Below are 18,684 nucleotides of genomic sequence, written 5' to 3' on the forward strand. Positions count from 1 at the left end.
AAGATCCGTAACTGAACTCCTAGAGAAGTAAATTAGCCGTTAACTTAAGTTCTGATTTACAATCTGATCGTTAATTTATCTAAGCGATAATCCTCTGAAAATGATTTGCTGAACTTCCTTGATTATTTTTAAATTATCCGCTGTTACAATGTTCGCGTAAAAAATTTTACGGTTTAATCACTACAGATAATCAGATCCAAGTGGATTCAAATAATGGTAAATCAAAGACGATTAAGTTGAAGCTTTGTATTTTATTAACGCTAACTTGAAATTTCTTAAATTTATTGGCTCAATCACCTTATTAAATATTTAAACAAATTAGGGAAAAGCAGGACATTTTTCTTTCCTTTGACGTTGACAGTATGTTTTGTGAACCATTCGAGTACACGGACCAGGTTTTGTTACTGTTAATATTTAAGGAAATAGTAAACCGAACTTGGTAGTACAAAATTTGATCTTTTTCTTCTTCTGCCTTCCACTGTTTAGGCATAGGACTGTTCCGGGATTGCTAATTCTCCTCCCATTTTTTTCATTGGTCAACCCACACTTCATCTGCCTAATGACTTATTATCCATGACCTGTTTTGGAATTTTACCACTTTCTATCCTTTGAACATGACTTTTTTATCTCTCTTGGTGTCTTGATATTCTGTCATGAATAAGAGTTACTACCAACTGATTTCGAAAATCCACATTTCTAAGATGATTAATTCGGGAATATCCCTTGAATGTTGTTAAAAATCTCATTTCTGCAGCTTTTATGTTTTGCTTGTGTCTTTTATTAAGTACCCGTCATATAGTAATATTGGGACGACTATAACATAATGCAATATCAACAGGATATCTCTTCTGTTCTTATTTCCCAGGACTCTTTTTATTGTTCCACATATATTTTAATATCTACCTCGCTTCCTTCTAATATCTGCTTCTGCATTCCCACTGCTTATACCAACTTTAACTCCTTATATAGGAGTTGAAGTTGGCGAATAGATCTTTGTAGGTCATTTTAAGATTCTGCAGAAAGGAGCTGGTTAACCGCGAACAGGGCTGTACTAATAACAAAATTTTCCTTTACTGGAAGACCAGCTGTTTTCCTTTCTCTTAAAATATCATTAATATACAATTTAAAAAAGGATTGACGATATTCTGAATCCTTGTATAACTCCTTGGTCTATTTCATTGTCTTCCAGCAACTTCTACCCGTGTCTATGAAAATTTTTTTTTTTTTTAAACATAATCTGAACCGTTGTAACCGTTTGTTTTTGAAAGCCTTTTTTGTTCAAAGTTTTGTATATAAGGGCCTTATTAACCCTTTAAAAAGCTTTCTCAAATTCCAAAAACGGTATGTAGGTTTCTAAATTAAATTTACGTCTTTTTTCGACTAACAATTTTAGGGAAAAAACCTCATCTACGAGAGAACTCTCACCAGATATAGTGGGTACCGAGGAAATAAAATACCCGGGGCGAACCAAAGCGGGCGAATAGACAACGGTTTTGAAGACAGAAGAGGAAATTTTTCAACGGTGGAGAGAACGGAAGACCCTAGGAGAGTAAACTTTGAAAAACATTTCTACACGTTTGGATGCAGCGATGCGGTAGCCTTACCACTAAATTTAATTACGCAGCCTTCGTAACGCGGCCAGTGAATTTATTTAATTAGTGGCAAGCATTGGAAACAAGCCTCGGATAAGGACAGGAAAATTTGATTAAATATTAATAAAATAAAAAAACTGGTTGAATTATTTAAACTTATTATTAGCAATATAAAATAACCTTCGCTTATTTATGTAAAAAGAAATTTATCTTGTATATTAAAATTATAAAAAAAAAAAAAAAATAATAATAATAATTTGACCTCGAATTGATCCAATGGAGCTTTATATTAGCGGATTTTTTTATTTATTAAAAAGAGGGATATAAATAAAATTTGTTTAAATTATAAATTACTGAAATTCTTTTATGTTGCTCCAACCCTTCATCGCGTATAAACTGATATTTGTTAATAAAAAAGTAAACAAATGTTTTCATGCGTGAGGGTGATTTACAGCAACTGTCGGAAGAAGTTTCATCCGGAGTTCCCGGGTTCGAATACCGGTTAAGCATGGGATTTTCACACATGCTACAAATCATTCATCTCATCCTCTGAAGCAATACCTAACAGTGGACCCAGAGGCTAAACAAAAAAAAAAAAAAAAAATACTGTCGGAAGAAAACGAGTAGCTACAATTTTCTTATGAGGCATTATTTTACCACTGTTGATGTATGTTATTATAATGATTGCAGTACTGTTCCTCTCCGCAAAACCAATGTCTTTTTACATCTATCTATTTTCATCATTCCCGTCATAATAAATCTCCTTTTTTATCGAGCTAATCAAAACGAAATTTACTGTAATTTTCAGTAATAATCATTGAAATTGCTTTTAAGTGAGAATAACGGAAATTAGAGATCCGTTGGTCAAAAAAGCCCAGAGTGACTGAAGATAATAAGAAAAAAATTAGTTATTAGATAGCTAACAGTGGATCTTAAACTATTTTCTATTTTTTAGTTAATAAGAGCATTTTCTTAAATTCTTAATTTGTGTTACATTAATAAAGTACTTTTTAAAGATCTTTTTGTTTCTGAAAATTTATTTGAGTAATACAATGAAAGTAAATGAAAAGAGTATTTAATCATGTTAGTAGAAATATGATTAAGGAGTAAAATAATATCAAAGAGATATTTTTTACCATTATCATGGTAAAAAAATATTTTTTACCATAATTATATATATATATATTTTTTTGTTTGTTTATTGATTTGTCTCATGATAATGAAACAAATCAATAAACTTTAAATTCATTGGTAAAGATTTAGCGATGGAAATAATTTTACAATTTAATTTATTGATTCTCGCTAATTGTTGGAATACATACTTTTATTTTTAAGAAAATGGCATATCCACAAAATTAGGAGTTGATAGATGGCACTGAAGAGTTCCGCTTTTCAAATTCACACCCAGTTGATGAACAGACCAATTAAAAAGATGAATTACGAATGATAAATAAAAGTTTAAATAATGAAGTTTACAAAACTTTTTGAAGAATGGAAACTGATTCGTTTACTTACACGCCCTTCCTCACGTAAAATATGTAGTAATGGTGCATATTGTTTTAACACTACACATACAAGGTTGTAAATGTCGAGGTGCAAATTTGACTCACTCATGTTACTCTCTGAAATTTTATGTTCAGACTGAATTATTTTTTACTAATGATTTAGAACACAAAAAATAATATTTTACCAACTAAAATAAAACAAAGGGTTTAGTACAAACAACAATCTTATTACTAATTTTCTGGTAAAGCAACTTTGTATTTTTATTGTCAATTTTGTATTTTAATTTTTATTTTTAAAAAACTTAATTTTTCTAAGAATGTACCACAATTTATTTTGTTTTATCATATTTTAATTTTATTCTATTTTATTTTATTTATTATTTGCCTTGCAACTATTCATACAGTAAAGACACACTGATTCCTGATCGCGTTTACTAGTTTTTTTTATGATGAAGTGAAAAACAAATTTTACGACAATGCTAAGGAAAAGTATTAGTTAAATTTGTTTTCGTATAAAAAGCTATATGTACATTGCCTTTTGTTCACTTATAATATAGATGAAGAGGAGAATTTCAGTTGAAGATTTTATATCCGTGTAATTAATAAACAAACAGATTCAATTTGGCAAACAAATCCAATGCATACAATAATGTTTAAAGTTACTTCTTCAATTATACGTAGATTTTTTTTTGTTTTTTTTTAGAAAAAATGTAAGCAATCAAATAACTAACACTGAAACGTGAGATAATTTCATTAAAAGGTTTCTAAATAATTTACTGATACTGAATTTTTATTTCTTAATTTTATTATTTTCTTTTGAACTTTTACTACTCAAGTAAACTTTTCTTGTTGATGTTCAGAATACTTTTAACTAAATTAATTTTTACTCATGCTGTACTTTTGTTAATCTGTTTACTTTTTATCAGTGAACAATATCATCCGCTTCTCCAAGCTATGTTTCCAGTATTCAGCCGTAATTCAAATTCTCTCAACAAGAAAACCCTTGCTACAAAATACGGGTATATAGGCTTGCATTACCGATTAATATCTAGAATTACATATTTTGTAGCTAGTTTAATCCCATCTAGTTTAAATGATCGTACTTTATTATTTTTATTGAATAAAATTATTTTTGTTTATACTTAATTTTTATATTTAATACAGTTACTAAACGATGAATGTATTAACATACATTCATCCTCTAGCACTCTAGTTCTCTAGCACTCTATTAATGACTGCTAGAGGAAGTTCTACAGTTCATGTAGGGATGTAATGAGAATAATTATTTACATTATATGAAGCAGGAACTGGGGTTAACCTCTCTTTGTTTATGAATATTATAAACTTGAGTTAGAAAATTAGATAAAAAAAACTTTTTTATCCTTTAGTATTTTCGATAATTACATTCTTTTTTCGTTAACCCAGTACAAATTAAAACAAGTAAATCAATTGCAGAATAATAAATAAAAATTGAAAAATTAACTTTTTAATAGTTACCTTAATTTAAACAGTAATCACTATAGTGAGTCAATTATATTAGATTATATTGCTGGTTTAATGTATTTGCTATATTAAATTCAAAGGTTAATAATTAAATATTAAGGCGTCAAGAAGTGAACATTTATTAAATGAACAGTAACAAATAACATGCCGCATAACGATATATTGACAACGGCTATAGTTGGGATCTAAGGTGTCATTAAGAAAGTAGAAAACTAATAGGAAAGGAAATGGGTGACAGTAATCTTAAACAACGTGTTTTAGCAACTTTTTCTTTCACGGGGCTGTCAATTGCTATTAATATTTTTTTTTTTTAAATAATTGAAAGAACTGAAAGTGTTTTTTGTAGCAAAGAAGTATTTTAGTAGTGTTTTAGAAACAGTAAAATTTTATCATACACAAATTAGGTGCTACTCTAATCTACTTTACATACAGTGAGTTTATATATACGATCAGTGTGACAAATTTATATCAATAAAAAAACTTGTATTATAAGTATGTAATAATACAAGCTTATAAAATACGAAATAATTATAAAAAGTAAATGAAATAAATTATAATTATCGATGAAAATGAAACATTAAAAGCTAGTAATCTACGCTATTATTAACTTTCAAAACAGATTTCTCAAGTTTTCGGGAATATTTTTCAAACCCTGGTAATATTTTTGCCATTATTAGTGTGATATTGTTTTGATTGTATCAATTTTTACACAGTAGACAAAGATACATTTTTTAAAGGGAGGTTTCAAGTGATAGGTATTATACTCGTATTTGTAGCTCAATTCTTGCTTTTTCCCTACAACGCTTTTCCATTTGCTTTGATTTAAAATATATAGTCCACCTAAAATTTCAGGTTGGAGTACTTTTTTTTTTAATGGAGCTCACTTTTCACAGAATTTAATTATTTTCCTACTGCCCATTAATTAAGACCCGAAAAATACATAAATAATTATCAAATTAAAATAATTAAAAATGAAAAATCCATCTTACCAACAAATAAAAAGTACGTTATCTATATCTATCGGTTTTTTCAGACCATCATCAGGAGATTAAAATATTATTTAACAGTCAAAAATTAAAATGAATTACAGTCATGACTGTTTGCTTATATACTGAAGAAAATATAAAGTCTGTTCTGGTGGAATAAAATAAAATTAACAGAAACCATGTTATCAGGAATAACAATTTAATTGTTATAACTTATCTTTTTTGTTTATATATGTGTTATGTTTAAATAATTTATCCTCTTTAAAATAGTCTTGTTCATTAACTAGATTTTTATGGTTCCTATAAACGTGGAATTTCTCTAAATTGCATGTGTTAAAATAGTTATAAGAGATATCTAAAATTTTTATAAAAGTACTAGGATTGCATGTATGACCATTATCTAAGATATGTTTAGCATAATTAGAATTTTCTGGTTTATTATTTTTAATACTAAATATTTATGTTTATAAATATAAACATAAAAAGGTAATAGTCATAACAAAAAAAAAAAAAATTGTTTTTGAAATTTTCTTCAGTATACTGTTGATAAGCAAACAGTCATGACAGTAATGAATTTTAATTTTTGACTTTTATATAATATTTTAATTTCCTGATGATTTGAAAAACGGAAAGATCTAGAGAACGTATTTTTTATTTGTAGGTAAGGTGCATTTTTCACTTTTTATTTATTTTATTAAAGTATATTAGCGGAAACCATGTTTAAGAAAACTATCAAATTGTATATATAAATATTATTTAACTGTGTTAATATGTATTTATTACATTATTTGATATGGTGGTATATTCTCTTGATGATACTACATACTACAAAGAAACTTAAGTTTCTTTGTAGTATGGAACAACCAAATTCATCATCTCAGTCAATTCATTAAAAAAAAAAAAATCAGTATGAATAGTCGACGTGTTCTGAGAATTTATTTATGCCTTAAGTTTGGGATATATGTTTTAAGATGAAATCAATAAATTAAATGTATTCTTAAAAAAAATTGGATGGATAAGAGTTCATACTTGGATGGTTTATTTGTACACAGAAATAAAATATATAAGTACTCCAAAGAAATACTTCTTTATTTAAAATTATGTTAACATTTTGTAACTGAGCTCGTAGCAGAGTAATTTTAATTCATATGTTTTAGAAAATAGACTATTTGAAAAAAAAATAATTCCCTTCTAATTTAAAAAAAAATATTTTTTGCAATTTTATTTTTAAATTAATAGTAATTGAATTTTTAATATTAATTATTGAACACTGAATTTAAACTCTGCATACAACGATTACGATCCTTATGAATGTTATCTTAATAATATAACTGTAATGTTAAGAGTAGAGCAATCAAAAAGAGGTTGCTTCGCCGTGACTATAATGAACGGCTGATTCATTCGGAAGATTTAGGTTTTGAATTCCGATCAAGCATGATATTTTAAAAAATTTTCTTATCATATCTCCGTACATAAGCTTCTAAAAAAACGAAGAAAGTATTTTTCTTTAAATTATTTCAGGTTTCAACAATGCCACCCATGCGCATGAGAATAATCATAAGCGATATTTAAGCCAGATCAGGGACAATTTTATCAACTAAGATACATAATTTTTTATTTATTGATTAATGAATCATATTTACTTAAATAATTTTTGTATTTGGTATTCTCTTGTACAAAATACTAAAATATAAAAAATATTTTTCTATTTAGTTAAATTTTTATTTTACTCTTCTTCAGATGAATTTTCCTTTGGAATGGCAACCAGCAATAGTTTCGACTCAGCTTGCTTTTATTGGACCCATAATCATTGCTTGCGTTCCTGGAGAATTTACCACAATGGCTGGACGTCGACTCCGTAGAGTACTACAAGAGGCAGTAGGTTTAGCTTCCGAAGAACAAGTTATTATAGCCGGTCTCTGCAACACTTACAGTGATTACATCACAACGCCTGAGGAGTATAATGTAATTTAGACTTACTTATATTGAATGAGTTTATATTAATTTATTTATGACCTAGATATAAGTAAATTTAATAGATTGATAAAGGTATGCAATACATGAGGAATAATAGAATTTTCTATTACTGATTGAAACAGAAATCTATCTATACATATTTGCGCGCGCACGCGAACACACACACACACACACACACACACACACACACACACATACACAAATTGTAGTATTTGCTTTCTTAAACTAATATACTGAAATCAGATATTTTTATATTTTTGCATCGAAGAAAACACTTTTCAACATTGATTTAAATTGTATCCTTTTGAGCGATTGCGAGTTCGACTGCGTTATTTATCTTTTTAATTGATTATTTAGACAATTATGGGATGGTAGAAAGATTATTAATTGTTTTTTAAATTATTGTTGAAGAAATCGGAGCAATCTAATCACCGGATTTCTGGAGTTCAGATTATACTTGTGAATCTGTAAACAAGTTAAATAATTATTACAATTTCATGATGTAATAAACTTATACATACTTTCTAAATATAAAATATATTTATATTAAGAAAGAATGAAGTTAGTTTATGTTTGCCAAAAAACTGTAGATTATTCACGTAATATTTTTATTTTTTTATTTTTTCAGTTGCAGCGGTACGAGGGAGCATCCACTATTTATGGGCCTCACACCTTAAGTCTGTACTTAGAGCATTACAAGAATATGGCGATTTCATCCTTACAAGTATGTATATGTTTATCTTTTTCATAGGCTAAGATTTTGGAATTATTTTATATAATTGGTTTTTTTTTTATAATTAACAACAACTCTAATGGATTAAGATTGTTATTTTAAAAGCATCAGTAAGTATATTAACTTAAAACACAAGAAGAATTATTTCTGGGACGTCGAAAAAGACAATTATGATCTTGAACAAGGTTTACAAGTTTACAAGGTTTAAGGATAGTTTTGCGAAATAAAAGTGTGAATCTAATTATTAATAGCTTCCACTAATATAAAAGAAAAATATCTCTTATTCTAATTTTATAGTTAAGCTACCAATATGTCATATGCCTCCGTATATTCAATATTTAACTGCTCGCTATTAATTTAAATAAGTATCTTTCAGACTCCTTTTTCTGAAATGAAATAAATATTTTGAAACGTTTACAATTGCTTGATGCTGGTTATTATTATTAAATAAAATAGTCTCGCTTGTTGTTTCGTATACAAAGCTAACTTAATCTAAACATGAAGTAATTATTATTTAATAGTTTTCGATTCTGTAGGTGATGATTCAACCACAAAGAAGCTCTGATATTTAAAAAAAAAGTTTTACTTGATGACGTATTAAAATAACATTAAGGAAATTCACTATATTGGAATACTGTAGCAATTAAATATTGTAGAATAATAAATGGAGTTTCCCATTCAGAAAAATCTATACTATTAACAATGATAAGATAAGATGTACAAAAGTCAACATAATGATTGAAAATTTCTTTTACTCTGAATCAATTAGCTGTAATTATATAAGGCTTACGCCTTATTATTTCAAGACTGAAGAGGTAAAGTAATTTTTTTTTGCAGTCCTATCACCTTCTCTTTTATAGTTGTGATATAATTGATGCACCACTACAAAAACCACTAACGCAATGAGACTTGCGTTAGTATGTGTAGTAATGTTCAGTATTTGATAAGTCGCAACAATTAATAAGCAAACTTCATGAAGTCTCTGTGGTATTTCCAACGTAATTTGTATCAAATTACTCACAGCTGCCACGACTGTAGCTCCGGCAGACGCACAGTATTAAGGATTGTTAATTGCGGATTCTGTTGGTAAAAGAATTATTTATTGGTAATTTTTTTTTTTAGTTTTTTACTTCATGCAAATTTATACACTGAGCCCGAAACTACTCTTTCAAGATACAGATGTTAACCAATGAATTCTGCGGTATTATCGTGATAAATCTCTGGAATTAAAAGAAGGATTTAATCCTGCATAATTCATGAAAAATATAAAATTACTGCCAATTATTTCGTTACACACTTGCTTATTAGATTATATTCTAATTTGAATGTAATAATATTTACTATTGAAATTAAATTTAGGTGAAAGACAAAAATAAAAATGATAGATTCTTCTGAATAACTGATCAAAAGTGTATAATAAAAACTCAACTCCAAATTTAAAAAAAACGTTTTATCCAAGTTATAAAAAAAAATATAAAAACATGAAAAATCCACCTTAACAGCAAATTAATTATAATAAACTTTATTATTAATTTAATAAATTTTATTATTAATTATAATTTGCTAGTAAGGTGGATTTTTCATTTTTTTAACAATTTTTTTTATAATTTATTTAATATATCAGCGGTAACCATGTTTGAAAAATTGGTTTATACAAATTATTTGTGCAACCACTAGGGGATAAAAAGTAATGGATAGTTTCATACGTAGAACCACATCACCAAACGAAGTAAATACATATGTGGAGAGTCCTTATATCATTAGCAGAAATCCAGTGGGCATTTACCTGAAATACGTATCCAATACATCTTCATCGAAAGAGGGTTTTTCAAATGAACTTCCAGACCGTGGACATCGATTCCGCCAAATATTTTTGGAAGAAAGAGGGATTTTTCTCAGAACTTTCGAGGATCGTGGAGCAACACGTTAGTGATGGACAATTCTACATTAATTAGCTAAAATGTACACAGTAACAATTTACCTCCAGTTATTAAGTAGCTATCTGAGAACACGCAATGATCTCCTTAAAGAAGACTCATCGATCCTCAGCATTGTTTAGCGCATGAAATTATGGAATTTTCAAACTGAACTAAATATACGTTAAGTCAGACGACTTAAGTTAAGTTCTTATCAGGTAATTTTTTACTGTAAATAAAAAAATAAATAAATAAAACCCTGATGGCTGAACACAAACAGTAAGGTACTGCAGAAACCATTTATTTTGTCGGTCAACCGAGGCTGGATAATGGATGAATAGGCTAGCAAAAGGTCTAACGTTCATGCAGAAACTGATTTGGTTCCATTGAGTAGGAACTTTGAGTCCAGAATCTACAAAAATGAAAAAAAAAAAATGTTTTTTGCCTGCACCCCTTTATGGTTGTTTGAATGAAACCAAATACCATCAGATAGTATCTCAGCTATTTAAGGGGCATCAAATTATGCGAAAAAATTTACCTGCCTTTTGAGTAAAATTTTAAAATACTATTTTTAGGTCCATATATTCCTGTGTCTTTGACCAATTGTGACTAAAGTTAATTTTCATGAATACCCCAAACGTAGAAATCATTTCGGCAAATTTCCTCCAAACCGTTCTATATCAAGCAAAAAACAAGCCAACGTACAACTTAATTATCCTTCCGGAATTTTCAAGGCTAAAATAATGCTTCTTTGGTTGGTCTAGATCTGCAAAAACTCGGCATGTAAAATTTAACCCGATTAGTATACCCTTATGCAGTATATAATGTGTCGATTCATATATATATATATATATATATATATATATAATGTGTGTATACAGTATAAAAATACATAGCTAGAAAAATAAAAATAAGCCATAAAGCTTAATGCAAGTTAACCTCCCTTTTACTTCATTCATTCTCTCTCTCTCACTCTCTCTCTCTCTCTCTCTCTCTCTCTCTCTACATATATATATATATATATATATACAAGTTAAAATACAGTATTTAGGAGATGTAAGCATTAATAATGTAATGTGTTTCTAGAAATCTATTGTTTCTATGAATTGAAAAGCCTTTGTCTTTATGAAATGTTTTAATTACTTCTAAGCAAGTGAAAATGTAACTTCTCTTATAGTACTCAACCTGTTACAATGTATATCTAACATTTTAATAATAATTTAGCAGGTACGCCAAACATTATATAATTAATACGATTAATGGAATGTATATCTATTTTATAAAAGTATTAAGTGTAAATAAAATAAAAGTTGCTTTTTTAAAAACCCAACTTCGTTAAAAAATAACAATTTATGTATATATGTATATACGATAATCGTGTTATATATATACATATATATATATATATCTGTGGCGTAGATTGCCACAGTATCAGTTGACAAGTCTGCTAATTCCTATTACTGAAGGATTAATGAACCTCCAGATTTTGAAAAATTATTTTCTTTCATATCAATTAATTTTTAATCGAACGGCTGAGATGTTTTTAAAAGTTTTATAACTGGATGTTTCTATGAAAGACCAACATAAATAGTTGGACTTTTACTATAAAAAAAAATTCCCTATGGAATCGTGCAGTAATAATTATCCTAATGCGATATTATTAAATAGTACTAATGACTTAAATATAAAATTCCTTGTTGATTTCATTTTTTACACAGTGCCAATACCAATATATCTTCGAGTAAGACAGATTAATATTAAAAGTTTTTTTTTTGTACAGCATAAAATGTTCTTTATAAAAAGGTAAAACTTTTACGCATTCAAGTTTTCTAAACATATTTTGAAGTCACCAAAGATAAGCTTTATATGAAAATAAATTTTGTCCTCATCGATTTATTAATATTTGGTTAGTGACATCCTCTAACAGCGAACATTTTTTTGCTGTTTTAATTTCATTCTTGAAATTCTCTGAAACGTAAGAAAGTTAAAATAGTGCGTTATGTAACAGAACAAGTATGAAGTAAAATTCTTATTGGAGTTAACTAGCATATGGTTTAATGAAATTAAAATTTTATCTTTCACTAAATTATTTGCTTCATATAATTTTATAATAGAAAAAATTCAGGAAAGGACTCAGTATAACAGTGTGAATATTTTGATTTTTGACGAATACTATCAAGCATGTTCACCAGACGGACATTTTTTATAGTTAAGTGATGGTCTTTGTCAAGCCTACTGAGAAAACATTCATGTCTGTAAGACATTCTTGATTGTTTACAAAAAAATTAGTTCATTTCTTTCAGTGCAAAAATTCATTATTACTGTATGGGTATATTTATGTGATTCATGCAGAAACTAAAAGAAATTATCCAGGTTTAATATGCAAGCCGATGTTTATCTATTTGTCCGCTTGTTACGTTTTAACTACTGACCAGGTTTTAATAATGATTGAAATTTATGTTCAGATCTAAAAATACTAGCAGCTAACTAATAATATTTTACAATATCTTTTCACTCAGCACGGATCTTTTAATATACACAAGTACATAAAATAAAACGTCGTGAGCCATTGATAATCTACACCCAAAAACTACTGAAGATAAATTGATGAAAATTTGTATATACATTCTTCGTACGGTGTAAGAGCACATTAAGAATGTATTTTTTAAATTCCGAGTATAAAGGATTAAAATAAATGTTTGTATATTTTTGAAACCCGAATATTTTTTGGAAATTCTCGGTAACAAATGAAGATTTAAACTTGATTTGTGGTGTGTGTAATTTTCACTTAAATATCTAAAATTCAATTACTAGATTATTCGAAATTCGATCTTAAAAGTGGTGAAGAAAGATAAAAATATTAAAACACGATCACAATTTTTTTCATTTCCAAATTTACTAAATGATATTCAATAGGTTTTGGCTTACAAAGATAAATATATAACATCCGTTTTCGGAATTTTTGAATTTTGATTTTTAAGGGCGCGACGGTATACAGCGCGGCGGCTTAACTAACTCGCTTACTGTCACTGTTACTGTAAGTGCGAACGCTTGCAATGACACTTATCTAGCTGAATTTTAAAAAAATATACTTTAGCACATTATAGAAACACAAATTTAATAGATCGAATCAAAAAATTAAGTTTGAATGAAAATGTTGAAACATGTTTTTTACTGGACTGCAGTACAGTTAGATCTGAAAACGTGGAGATGAAAGCAAAGATGAAACCCTTCATCTTTTCCTTTCAAGCAAAGTGGATGGTCTTTCATGACTACTCTTAGTAGTCATGAAAGACTACATGACTACATGAGTATGAAAGACTACATGAGAGATCATTTCTCGGCCACTGGCCCCGAGCTATAAAATTTGTATTTACTGCTACCGATAGCGATATATTGCTTCAACAAGTACAGCGTACCTACGTTCACGTCGTCGGGGCTGACAACGATCAGTGGCTATCAGTCAACCTGCGTTGCTGTGGTGTTTAGGCAACACAGCTGCGAAGTGTGTTGCAGAAGTGCCACTATCGGGTAAATAAGGACGTTCCTTTGTTTGCATCGTGTCCCCATTTTCATAGGTTCGTGAAGCCAGTCAAGTTTTCTGATCCTCTGGCAGGTTCGGGAAGCGATTTCGCTTCGACCTCGCCGGTGGTCTATATTAGGAGCTTTTAAGCTTTGACTTTTTCGAGCAGGGTTGCTTGAGAACAGGCGGGCTTGCTCGGAATAACTAAGACGAACGCTCACCTGCTCTTAATAGGGCAGTTAACTGCCCTATTAAGACCGCGCCTGCAAAGTGCGCTCCCTGTGCCTTGATGAAAGGCTTTGATGCCGGACACCGAATCGGGGGCAAACAATGCAGGTCGAATGACATTGCCCGGGCGAAGATCGTAAAAAATACGGCGTATGGCGACACCTGAATTGGGAGAAGCTTTCGAGGACGGTCGTCACCATGTCGAACGCTTGCCCCTGGGGTAGTTAAACCTGCATCATTCCCGGGCGGTCACCAACGAAGCTATGAGGATTGTTAAGGTCCTCTTGGTCCAGGAGCCGGTACACAGTCGGGGATTGTGTGGTCGGCTTCCGCGGGTTAATTTTATTCATTCTCGTGGGGAACGGCCGCTCTCTGCGATCATGGTCGGCTCGGTCTTGTTGGGTGTCTTCTGAATGCCACAGTTTTCTGATGAGCAATTCATCGTCGTGCGAGTCACGAGGGGTACGCTCGATGTTGTACTGTCGTCGGAATATTTCCAGCTTGGATGGAGTATCGATTTGTTGTTGGCGAAGTTGGGGCGGATTCTGGACGGTCTCCCGGGCATCAGAGTGCTGGTTGCTCTGGACGCTAACGCCAAGTCTTCCGCCTGGGGTTCACCACTCACTGACTCCAGAGGCACTGGTCTGGCAAAGTTTGTTGAAGCCAGGAACCTCTACTTGCTTAACGAGGCAGAACAACCGCCGACTTTCTCTTCCGAACTGGGGAAACGTTACATCGACGTCACTTTGGTGACGGGCGATTTGCTTAGGTGTACAAGTAGTTGGACTGTCTGGCCCGAGGCCATTGTGAGTGATCATAGGCTGTTAACCTATGAGATCGCTTACGGTGGCAGTCCAAGAGTTCCAGATTCGGGTCGCTGTAACCTAAGGGGCCTGGATCAGCACAGGCTGCGGCGCGAGTGTGCGGCTGCCTTGCAGGGATTGGAATGGTGCATGGAGCACAAGGAGAAGATGGAATTGATGGCTGAACAATTTGGCCGGGCCATCAAGACTGGCTGCGATAGAGTCCTACGGCAGCCTTGGCTAATGGACGGACTCTTAGGTAGTGGCCAATCCGCTGATCGGAGAGTGCTTGGAGCCGTCATGACCGCTGCTTCCGGGAAGCCGTCTGTTAAACGCAGGCGGAAATCCGGGAAATAGTGGTGGTCCTCTGACCTTAACATGCTGCGCGCAAGACCTAGGTCCGCTAGGAGAAGATACCAGCGTCGCCCCCTAATGGGGATCATCGTTGATCACGTGCGCGCTGAGGGTCTGCGGATCTACCGGCGCACCTGTAATGAGTACGTTCATGCTATCAAGGAAGCCAAACTCAATTTTTGGCAAGACTCCATGTGTGAGTTGCAGCGCAATCCCTGGCAGCTCGCGAAGTCATGTTACCGGCCAAAGCCATTGCACATGCTGTCCGGGGTTCGATGCGGGTTTGGTGGTCGTGACCCCACTTTAACATCAGTGGCAACTTACCAGGCGTTCCTGGATACTCTGTTTCCAGATGCTCCGGAGGGTGAAGCAGAAGTTGGCGTTAGGGCGGATGAGACACCATTCCCTGTCGTACGGGCTGTGGAACCCGTAGATATAGACCGAGTGGTTTCTCGAATGGCACTGAGAAAGGCACCGGGGATTGCCCAACTTGACCCTGATATTTTCTATCATCGTTTGCCTGTCATAAGAGAGCCGCTTGGCAGACTGTTCTCGGGGTGCCTAACGACTTTGTCAACCGCAGAGGGATGGATGGATATTAAAAATTTAAGGATTTCTATGCCCAAGACGAAGTTTATGCTTCTCAAGGGTGCAGACAAATTACCATGCAGTCGTAACCCCCGTATTAAATATAGAGGCTGTGTAATCAGTCGAGTTCGAGTTCATAAGTACCTAGGTGTTTTGTTTGATGAGAAGTTGCTGTTTAGCAACCATATTAGGCAAGCATCAGCGGACGCCGTCTCTGTGATGCGCAAGCTTAGGAGGATTGCTCGAAAGGATTCCGGACTATCGGGCCGTCATTTGTACATGGCGTACCACGGTGTCTTCGAATTTATGAACTTTTACGTGGTATCCGTTTGGGCGCATAGGTTGGATAGAAATCGAGCACTTATTCAAAATTTAAGGAGTGCCCAGCGCAGAGCCTTAATTGTATGTACTGGTGTTTTTAAAACAACTTCCTACGAGACTACTACTTTATTGGGAATGGCTCTTCCAATCGATTTAGTGGTGAAAGTTCGGGCGGCCATGTGGAAATTACGAAGAGGCAGGGAGGCCGAGGTATTTGGGATGCGGTTTCGAGCCGGGTCAGTACCGAAGCGGAACGGTGATCTCAATGCACCGTTTCTAAATTTCGAACAGTTGCCCATCTCCCACCTGCGGAGGAGGCTTTACAGTCTCGCGATGGAAGCATGGCAGCAAGAATGGCACGCCACGACTAAGGGAAGGTCCTTGTATAGATTTATACAGGATCTGGGGGATGGTATGCCTCTCCTACGTTTTTAAGGGCAACGGAAGCCCGAGTGCTCTCCAACCATGTAAATTTAAAACAATATTTGTTTCGGTTCCGCCTGACAGCTGATGAGCTGTGCGTCTGCGGGAAGGTCCAGTCAAATGAGCATATGATGTATCTGCCCTGCTCTAGGGGGGCCAGAGACCGAGCCACCCTGCAACTTAGAGGTCAAGGGAAAATTGGCCGCTCATAAACAGCGAGTCAGTGTGGCGAGAGCTGCATTGTCGGACCGTATGGGAGTTCCTCGACTAGGTTACGTTGTTCAACCGACATTGGTAAATTATTTAAGCGTAAAGTATAATGACTCCTATCGTACTGCTGTGGGAAGCTAATCCAGAGATAATGGCTGGCCACCAACCAGATAATGTTCCAAGCGCCTTAAATGGTGGACAGGTACTAGCTGGCATTCAGCGACCGAGGTATGACAGGAAATTACTGTCTTTTGAATATAATAACAAGGGGTGCGCCTCCCCGTAGTTTTATTGTATGACAAGTGAGCGGTTGGTACACGTAAGCAGGTGGTGTATGGCACCTCGCTTAGTCCGTTCACGCTGTTAGGTAAGCTCACTAGGAGCTATTAGATTATTGGTTGCTAAACTGTTTTCGAGGCACAGTAGCCGTTTTTGGCACGGAATTTGGTCATATGCTCTAGGGCGACCGAATGGGATGGTGGCGGGACAAATGCCAGTTAACCATTGACTACTCCTACTGTTGAAGTGTCAGTAACCAAAACTGCAAAAATAAAAAAATCACGAAGGAAATGTGGAAAAGATAAGTGTAGGGAATAATTTTTATTGTGCTTTACCTTTTTATTGCATTATTAATATAATGTAATATAGTTGGTTTATCGCTTTCTAAAGCAGCAGGAGGTGGAAGAAGGAGGAAGAGGTAAAGAATATTTAAAATTTTCTAGTGGTGATGTTATTTATTTATCGTCTATGTAATTAAATAACTAAATGAGTGCAATCTAACTACTAAGTTTCTATGATTAAATGAGATAATTCACAGAATTCAAATAGGTAATATTTTTTTATCTTAGTATAACAATTACTGACAAATTATGTAAAGTGTGCTGACGAAATCAGGCATCAAATTTTACATACCATACCGCATCCTACAGTGAGTGGATTTTAATTTCAGTAGGTACTTAATGGTTTCCTACAATTGAAGTCTTCAACTTGGTTCTGATTCTGCCGAAAATACAAGGGAGAAATAGTGGCCTTAATATCAATCTAATTATATAATCGATAATTATAGATTTATTTAATAAATTAATTTATGATTGTTCAGTTAGTGTTATCAATGCGATTGATTTCAATGTTAATTTGATGTAATTTTATTAAATTTTTTATTTAGTAGTTTTTTCAGTGAGTAGAGGGAAGAAACACGAATACACTGCTGCCACTTACACGTAATTCATGTTTCTATTATGGAGCTAGCTTAAATAGCTAAAAATATTTATAATTTTTTTTTTTGTTTAGTGTTTTTAACAGTTTCTTGCCCATCTTCTTTATAAATTTTTTCTTCATATCTTTTTATGTTCTTATGTATTTACTGTAAATACTGAATGGTAATGTTAAACTGGAAGTTTTGATTTGTTGGTGTTGATGCAGTGCAAATTAGAGAATGAAATTTACTCAATTTTCGTTAAGCTTTTAAATCCTTTAGAACTCCACCAGCCGAGTTCAAGACAGTTTATACGATGTGATCGACGTTACCGGCGAGATTTTTGCGTTCTCAGTGCAATAGAATCTCCATCTTCGAACATGAATAATACCCAAAATCATTTTTCCCCGTTAACCGGATAAAATCTTTCTCACCAAATCGGAAGAAATCACAGTTTGTAAACTCAAGGTGTTGAAAGTGAATTAAGGTTTGTTCTAATATGCGTTTAAGAGAATTTCCATCGCCTTTAAGCTCTTGCTGAGGTATAGGGCGATTGATGTCGCCCTGTTTAGTGATTGACCAGGACCATTAACAATAGAATGTAAAATAAATATAACATAGTCGCATTTAGATGTCGAAAATGAAAATTAAACTAAATTCGACGAACTAAATTTCTTTGAGGTTAACTTTCTTCCTTTATTCTGAACCCGACCGTTGTATTTAAAATAATATATATAAAATTAAAACAAGATTATTCTATCGTTTAAAATCACATGTTTTTTTTCCGATATATTATCAGGCGGCCTTTATTCCTGATGGTCATCAGT

The 18,684-nt window shown here is 32.7% G+C and overlaps 1 protein-coding gene across 2 annotated transcripts in view; it reads left to right on the plus strand.

The window, feature by feature from the left end:
* CDase (neutral ceramidase) overlaps nt 1-18,684 on the plus strand; it is a 307,463-nt gene that overhangs the window by 192,423 nt on the left and 96,356 nt on the right. For both annotated transcript variants that reach the window (XM_075373680.1, XM_075373672.1), the window contains exons 10-11: nt 7,327-7,551; nt 8,192-8,287. In XM_075373680.1, coding sequence (XP_075229795.1) covers nt 7,327-7,551; nt 8,192-8,287 — 321 coding nt within the window. The remainder of the gene's footprint in view (nt 1-7,326; nt 7,552-8,191; nt 8,288-18,684) is intronic.

This window comes from Lycorma delicatula, chromosome 1 (assembly GCF_047948215.1).
Source record: "Lycorma delicatula isolate Av1 chromosome 1, ASM4794821v1, whole genome shotgun sequence".
Lineage (NCBI taxonomy): Eukaryota > Metazoa > Arthropoda > Insecta > Hemiptera > Fulgoridae > Lycorma > Lycorma delicatula.